The following is an 8,471-nucleotide window of genomic DNA, read 5'->3' as shown; positions in this document are numbered from 1 at the left end:
CCCAGTCCTGCGTTTCAGCCACAGTCCAGTCTCTGCAGTCTCACTAGGCAATCAGGAATGGCCGGGGCCTTTCTGCATGGCCAGCATCCAGACAGGGACACACTGCTCAGGGAACCCCTCCTGCCTCTCCTCTCGTAGGATAGTGAGCCCACTCATTTCCACAAGGCTGTGGATGATGTTCAGGTCTCGGATCACACTACTATCCAGACAATCCAGGACACAGCCCTCCCTGGCTACATTGTCCTTGAGAATGATAACACCATTATCCTTCAAGCCATCCTGGCACCGGATGAGAAACTCCAGGAGATCTTTATCTGTCAGATATCCTACAGATGAAAAGATGGAAAATAGATCACTATTAGCCAATATTAAACAGACCCCCCCCGCACACATCAGAATGGTGCCTTGATCTGAGTCTTCATACCCTATTTATTGCAGGAGAAGATCTAGTCCTGCCAGATTTAATTACGAAATCTTGGGCAAATCACCGAAATCACCAGTTACAAACTCAAACCAATATTTAGGATCCATATTAGTAGTAGCAACAGATGTGGACAGAAGTCAATGGAAATAGTGGAGAAAATACTAGGTGCTGAAGGGTTCTTTAATCTGGTGGTTAAAGTCATAATAAGAATCAGTGGCAGGAAGCCGGAGCCAAACAAATTCATATTGGAAATAACTGACAACTGTTGAACAGCGTAAGTAATTACCCATTGGAAACTACCCACAGCAGTGGTGTTTACCACCTCTTGAAGTCCTCAAATCAAGCGTGGTTGAATTTCTCAAGATAGGTTTTAACTGAACACGAACTATTAGCTCAGTACAAGGGTAAAGGACTGAATGTAACAGCCTGTGGTATCGAGTGGGTCAAACCAGATAATTAACAGTTCCTTCTCTCTTTTAATGCTACAAATCCCTATAACTTGGTGTTATACTATGTACCCATCAAAGGATTTCTGGATCAAAGATCTAGTGAGGAATGCAAGACCTTCCAAACTGCCAAATAAACTCTCTGTATTACCCCACACTGTTGTGTTTGTTGCATATACCATATACGTTACACCGTTACACCATATGTATTATGGTATATGTATGTATGCTTATACCATATTTTAAAATAGTACTTTCTTTCCATATGTTACTGAGATTGTGTTTTTCATCCTTCCTTCTCAAGGATCAGTACTTCTGTAGTGTTAAGATCAGTAGTGCAGGGCTCAGAGAAGAGCAAAATGAGAATTCTCAGACGTGAAACATCTAAAATTAATTAACAAGGACAGGTGGTCAGACACTGAATGAAAAGCTTGAAAAAAATTGTTTGTATTTTCGAGTCAAAATATTTGGTTGTCTTGATGGAAGATTTATATTTTCAAAAATGGAAGTTGTCATTTCAAAACCACATTTTGACATAGCGTGTCAGGTTTCTTTAACATCCCCCAAAAACAAACAGAAAAAGAAAAAGAAAAAGAAAAAGAAAAAGAAAAAGAAAAAGAAAAAGAAAAAAGAGAAAAAGAAAAAGAAAAAGAAAAAGAAAAAGAAAAAGAAAAAGAAAAAGAAAAAGAAAAAGAAAAAGAAAAAGAAAAAGAAAAAGAAAAAGAAAAAGAAAAAGAAAAAGAAAAAGAAAAAGAAAAAGAAAAAGAAAAAGAAAAAGAAAAAGAAAAAGAAAAAGAAAAAGAAAAAGAAAAAGAAAAAGAAAAAGAAAAAGAAAAAGAAAAAGAAAAAGAAAAAGAAAAAGAAAAAGAAAAAGAAAAAGAAAAAGAAAAAGAAAAAGAAAAAGAAAAAGAAAAAGAAAAAGAAAAAGAAAAAGAAAAAGAAAAAGAAAAAGAAAAAGAAAAAGAAAAAGAAAAAGAAAAAGAAAAAGAAAAAGAAAAAGAAAAAGAAAAAGAAAAAGAAAAAGAAAAAGAAAAAGAAAAAGAAAAAGAAAAAGAAAAAGAAAAAGAAAAAGAAAAAGAAAAAGAAAAAGAAAAAGAAAAAGAAAAAGAAAAAGAAAAAGAAAAAGAAAAAGAAAAAGAAAAAGAAAAAGAAAAAGAAAAAGAAAAAAGAGAAAAGCCCCCAACCCTCAGGCTGAATACCTTTCCAGCTGAAGAAAAGTGGTAATTCCTATATGAAATATAAACCTGCATTTTAATTTTTTCATAAATTAACAGCCTGAACTCATATACTTATGCATACATCAGCAACTCAAGATTGAATCAGCAAGAAGCATTGAAGCTTTTGAACACCTAATTTGGAACTTAATGCTCTCTTAAGTCAGCTTTTAGCCAGCTTCCTAAGAAAATGTGATCTTCACGGTGTTGCTCTCCACCAGACAGTCCTGCCTTCGCTCCACCAAAAGGCGTCAAGTTTGTTGGCATATTTCAGCCAAACTGAAGACAGGGGTAGAAGTTTGACTAGTACTTAAGGTAACTGCGTATTTTGTTGAAATTGGTGGAGGGAGCAGATTCAGATCTGTGACTGTGCCAAAGACAAGGCATACGCTCCCTTCGTTTGCAGCCACGTAGCTGATCAGCACAGCCTGCGACAAGTCTTAGCTCCTTCAATCTCGTGTTGACGCAGATTTACTCAAAAGATGGGGCAGGGCTAAATTTACTGCAATGACTCGTTATTCAAAAACTGCAAAAATTCAAAGGAAAATGATACTGTTCTGAAGCAATTTGCTTGTACAGCTATAAAGACCTGTGCTAAGCAGCTGAGTTTCATGACTTTTGAAGACTGTGTCTAGAGGACAGGTAAGTGTTCCTGAATAAAACCATCTCCTGTGCTAATGTCTCTACCCTTATCTTTCTTTTTGCCTAGCAAGAAACTCTCCAGGGTTTTGGCGAGAAGTTGTTCGGGCCTCCACATGTGCTTTAGAATAAGGACTTCTGCCAGCTGAAACTGCACCGTGGATGCTCAGGTTCAGAGACTAGGAGAAAACCTTTCTGGAAGGACAGTTAGGCACTGCAGCAGGGTTTCTAGAAAAAATTAACAACTTTTGGGGGTTTTTTGCTGAGGAACATAGTCCCCGTTATCTGATTGACGTTCTGCTGCTCTTGATGCTGCAGGGCATTCACTGGGGTGGCAGCAGGAGAAGCAGCAGGTATTTCTTATATGAGGGAGTACTGTGGGACATAGCTAAGTGAACATGTCTGATAAGCATCAGTGTATGTATAAGTCATGATCTGGTTTATAGGTATTGGTGATGGCTTTTTTCAGATTGTTTCCTGAAATACCTCCACATCTAGATAATCGTCAGATTCAGAAATCCTTGCTCACAGGTGAGGCCAATCCCATGTATCTGCCTGCAGCACTGGCAACTGATAAAGGAGGATTTCTGCTCGAGAAAACCCATATATAAGGCTTATTCCTCAGCTACACCTTCATGTGCAGGCTGCTCTCCAAGAACTCGTACCTTCCTCCAGCATGTGACCTGAAAAAAACTAACCTGATTTGTACCCACTGTGCATGTGGCTGGGGAGAACTCTCAGAAGTTTCTTGTGAGATTTTACGAAGCAGTCCCAAAGATTTGAGAACCTCCTTTTACAGCTGCACCATTTTCCTACCGTAAACTCTAGCACAGGCTATAGAGCTCTCTGAGCTGCTGGGCTGGATGAATCATGCTGGACTAACCTGAAACCCACTGAATCCAGATGACATCGTATCTTTGTGGGGCTGGAGTGAATTCCTGGAGGCTTTTGCAATAATACATCTCTACTCTGTCCTCCTTGCCCTGCAGGTAGTTTGGGACCTCAGCCAGGAAATTCTCCATCATATCCACCAGTTCCACGCTCTTGAAAACTGGTAACAGGACATGCTTGCTGATACGACCTATCCCAGAGCCGCAGTCCAGGGCGCGGTTGGTGCCAGCTTTCCCCACCCCCTGTAGGATACAAGAAAACAATTTGCAATCTGAAAAATACCACCCAAAAAATCATAGCAACTGTGTTACATGCTATGGCCTTTAGTCCGCCAAGCTCAGTGTGTTGTCTCCTTACCTTCGCAGGGCTGTTGCAAGATTGATCAGAACCTGAGACAGTATCAAGACAGCCTCGTGTGTGCGAGCCAAGGTGGGCTGCTATGTCCCCAGGCTGCTGTTGATGGGACTCCCTCATGGCAGCCCTGCCTTTATTGCTATGTGCTAAGATTTTTGCTCGGTATAAGAAGAGACATAATCTTTCACAAACTCCTAGCTTTCTCAGTAAGATCCAGTGGTCTTTGTTAAGTCCTTTCAACTTCATCTGTCAAATATTCACAGCTCACAGCCAACTACACGCCTAGATGAGCCTCCTTCTGAGCCCTGTGAAGGCCTATGGAAAAGTTAGCATATAGCAAACGCGGCATGCAAGAAGTTACCCCTGCAGCACAGAACTCCCAAGGTGCCCATGGACGGACAGTTCTGCAGATACACCTCAGCATCCTTGGGACCAGCGTGCAGGTTTCAAAACAAGCTGTGTTTGAACAGGGATCTTGGAGTCGTAGGTAACTTATGACAACTCAAAAGTTTGGACTGGAGCATGTACAGAATTTCTTTTTCAGGCATAGAGCCAAGAAAGATGGTTAAGGAGATTTTGCTTAACTGTTCTTTGTTTCTTCATAAATATCAGCTCTGGACAGAGATCAGACATGAAAAAATGTGGCGCAAAGACTATGTCTATGAGAAAATAATGTCACTGTAAAAAAAGCCTCGTAATGAAAGCTGGATTTCACCCCTAAAGCTTCCCTTCTTACTATAAAAAGGCTCCTAAGAGCCTGCTGCTGTTCTGTAAAACAGCAATTTTAAGTCTGTACATGCACTGACTGTGGGATTGGAGCTCCCCTGGCCAAAGTTATCTATTAAACAAATATATTAAAAACAAATGTAAACACTTTTCCCCTGTCCCCTGGAGCTGAGTATTGAAGTGAAAGCTATAGGCCAAAGTCCCTGCTGCAACCTCGCTGCTCTTTAAGGAAATAAGCCCAGGACAAGTCTTGCTCTTCTTGCTTAGCGGGAGACCCCCTCTGTAAAGACCAAGCATAAATCACATAACTCGCTGCTTTTTTGGCCTTGCTTCGGTGGGTAATTCAGTAGATTATTAAGGTCAAAGGACAGTAGCACCAGTGACATGACTATGAATAGCCCGGCTGAGCATCTGGTTACACACAGTAACTGTAGAAAGAGCACAAGGACCTCGAGGGCTCTCACCAGTCTCCAAGGCTGCTGGTCCCAATTTGTATACCTAGGAAGATTAACCTCTCGATGTGTGCAAGAGTCCACAAGCCTTCAACCCTATCGGACTCTGGAGACTACCTGTTTGTAGTTAGCCCGAAAACGTGAGCCATTCTTCATTCGCTGGCTGCGCTTAGGAGCGCGTGGCTTTTACTGAGGACCGGACTGAGCTGTAACAAGGAGTCCATGAAAGGAGACTGACCTGGGCCTTGGATCTTTACGAGGTGGATTTCTATATTGTTTGTTGGTGGATACGTACAGGCCTACGCTTACGTGATTCAGTAAAAAGCATTGAGAAAGCTGGTGAGAAAACCAGGATGATTTACTGAAACAACCAACAGAATTTGACAAAAAGCCATATAACTTCTTTGACATTTGTGTTTCAGAGAACCTCACTTGAAACAGGGAATTCATCTCCCATGGTGCATCCTGGCAAGGACTTCTCATGACACATTTCCATTTGCCATCGAGAAGAAGAAAGAGAACAATCATGGGAGATGAAGCTTGGTCCCACACTTCGCTGAAAGGGAGCAAGCTCATCAGGCAGTCACTTGAGAAGCCCTGTGAAGCACCACGGCGCTGTTTGTAATGAAAATGTTGACATAATTTCATGTTCAGCTAATATATTTTCAGTTTGGAAATGCTCAGAGCTTTGACAGAGTATTAACATTTTCTTTGGAAGGCAATCATTTTCCCAAAAGCCTAATTGAGTTGAAAATCAGACTCCTTACTTAAAAAAATAGAGTAAGTGAAAATTTTAAGCCAGAACAGGCTTCAAAATATAAGACTGACTGCTCCTCTGAATTCGTGCTTCCCATTGCTCAGAGTCACTATCATTTAGGACACGTACACATCCAAAAATTCTTCTGTAAAGCTAAATAGGGCACTCACAAGTTTCCTTTGAGATAAAAGAGCTGTGGAATACATTCCTGATGCTACTCAGGTCTTGGAAGAGTAGGAAGGCAGTGTAGATATGTAGGATAAAAAAGGAATCAGAATTCAAGAAATAGATAAAAATCATAGTGGTTTTCTTTCAAAATTGAAGAAAATCAGGTTTTCAAAACCATCTTTTCCACCCCCCTGATTAAACCGGAGAAAAAAATCACTTTTGAGAAGCTTTTCATTCAGCAAGTAACCAATCAGGCAGGTGAGCTGAGGGCAAGAGAGGGAGAAAGCGCCTAGGGCAGAAAGGGAGCTATAAAGTTAATATAATCTCCATCTGTATTATTTTACACACCTATAGCTCACAACTGTTCCTGAATTAATGGCTTCTTTGTTTTCCTTATTCCCTCTTTTACACATTACCTCCAGATTAGGCACTTGAAAACACAGTCGTGTCCCTGTGGCCATAAAGGCTTTAACTGGCACTAATACATTGCCATAAATACGGAGCGCTACAGCTCTGCTGATAACCCTTCCAGTCCGACTGTAGCCAGGACAGCCCATAGCTTGTCTGCACAGCACTGCTGGCTCAGCTCATGTTGCTCTTGGTTTGAGTTCTGCCCACACACACATAAAACCTCTTAACTTGAGCACAGTGGCACTTTTAACTCAGTTTGACTCGCCTGGGAAGGAGACAGACTAAAATATAAGTGAAGCCCTTAGTCCTTTCTGTAATTCCTTCCATGTGCCCAGGCAAGATAAATTCCTCAATGGTAAAGAAATCTGTAGCTCAGTTTACAGTGGTGCTAAGAATCATGCTAAGAAATGCCATACATGAAGGTATGCAACATCAGTCAAGTAAGGGAAATGTCACTGTGTGGCATTTCCACACCAGCCAAACTAACTCAGGAGGGGTAATTTGAGTGGAACTGGGCAACTCTTTTTTAAGGAGCACTGGTTTTGCCAGAAAAAAAAGTTTTTGAAGAACAAAACTCTCTGTGAAATTGATATTTTGAATCTAGAGAGTAGTTATAGCCAAAAGACATGGGAAAGAATGTTGAAAATGTCAAGATACTTCTTCTTCACAACTTTCAAGGATAAGAAAAAACCAGCTTGTCAACTTTTCATTTCTAAACAGCATTTTTCCTTGTGGAACTGACTTGAATTCTTGAAAACAAAGGAAAAGTTTTTCAGAGGGTAAAACAATAAAAAAAAATTTAACAGAAGTATGTTCAGTTGATCTGAAACTAATTTTCCTATTTTCTAATTTTGTTAAGCTTCTCTTTAAAAAGAAAGTATAGTTTAGATTAGAGCAAAGCTTTTTTCTATCTCAATTCCTGTACTGGAAAAAAAAATTATTCATAGAGCCCTAAACTTGGGAAGACATAACTGGAATTAACTTTACAATAAAGTCTCTACAGAAAGCCAGTAAATATCTGTGTCTGGTTGAGCAGGATTCAAGTTGCAGTAGTAAGAAAAGAAAATAAACTGTAAGTAACATAACCAATTGACTGTATCTCACCAGAGGAAAAGGCTGTAACAAACTAAATCAGACTTAGCAGAACAGGCAGATTCCTTTCTGTTCTTTTTTTTCCCTCCTGTTTGATCTTGGCCATTCAGAGTATCTTTTCTATCCCTGGCTAATAATAGGAGCAGGAACTCTGCGCTGGAGTATTTTGTGTCTGTCATCACACCTGATGCATTGGGTATGATTTCTCCCTGGCATGCAAAACGCTGCTACAGTCCGTACTTCTTTCCTTTTTGGGTCTTGGAGATGAGAAAGCGTAGCAGTGGATATAAACCTGCCGTTCAAGAAACCGAACCTATACACACCATCTCATTAACCTGTTGAGCTTTTTCTCCACAGTGGATCATTAAGACTAAAAAAAGGTCATCTGGCTAACCCAAATTTGTACATTTGAGCAGAAAATGAAAGCTCCATGGTGACATTATATAGAATTAGTCATTTTGTGAGCAGGAGAACTTAAGAAATAAGTTTTCCTGTAGCTTTGTGGATTCTTTAGTATCTAATACTGTTGTTGAGCTAATTTAGTGGGCTTTTCCCTGAGAAGAGGGAAGGGCAGTCAGAAAACCATCAGGCCACACTTTTAAAGATTTGCAAATTCCCAAAGATACATTTAGGCATCAACAGGATTTTCAGAAATGTAAGTCAGTGCCAAAGTGATATTGCTATTGTAGGCACCTCTAAAATCCCACTTGGCATCATTTTGCATTTCGGGTCAAAGCAGAGCTTTGAAGACGTCTCCAGATCTTTAGAAAGAAGAAGATGTTATAGACCTTTAGAAATTTGCTTACAAAGGACCCCAGTGACGCTGGAATGTTCAAGAAAGAAATATTTTCCCTAATGTGTAGCTTATTCTATACAATCCTAATGTTTGGGGGGGGG

General features: G+C 40.1%; 1 protein-coding gene across 1 annotated transcript in view; it reads right to left on the bottom strand.

The window, feature by feature from the left end:
• Positions 1-51: 51 nt before the first annotated feature.
• METTL11B (methyltransferase like 11B) overlaps positions 52-8,471 on the bottom strand; it is a 16,636-nt gene continuing 8,216 nt past the window's right edge. The window contains exons 3-4 of the mRNA XM_010133537.1: positions 3,607-3,856; positions 52-326 (exon numbers count right to left, since the gene is read on the bottom strand). Coding sequence (XP_010131839.1) covers positions 52-326; positions 3,607-3,856 — 525 coding nt within the window. The remainder of the gene's footprint in view (positions 327-3,606; positions 3,857-8,471) is intronic.

This window comes from Buceros rhinoceros, unplaced genomic scaffold, assembly GCF_000710305.1.
Source record: "Buceros rhinoceros silvestris isolate BGI_N320 unplaced genomic scaffold, ASM71030v1 scaffold25553, whole genome shotgun sequence".
Lineage (NCBI taxonomy): Eukaryota > Metazoa > Chordata > Aves > Bucerotiformes > Bucerotidae > Buceros > Buceros rhinoceros.
The sequence above is the reverse complement of the archived record's forward strand: the minus strand, read 5'-3'. Positions and strand labels throughout refer to the sequence as shown.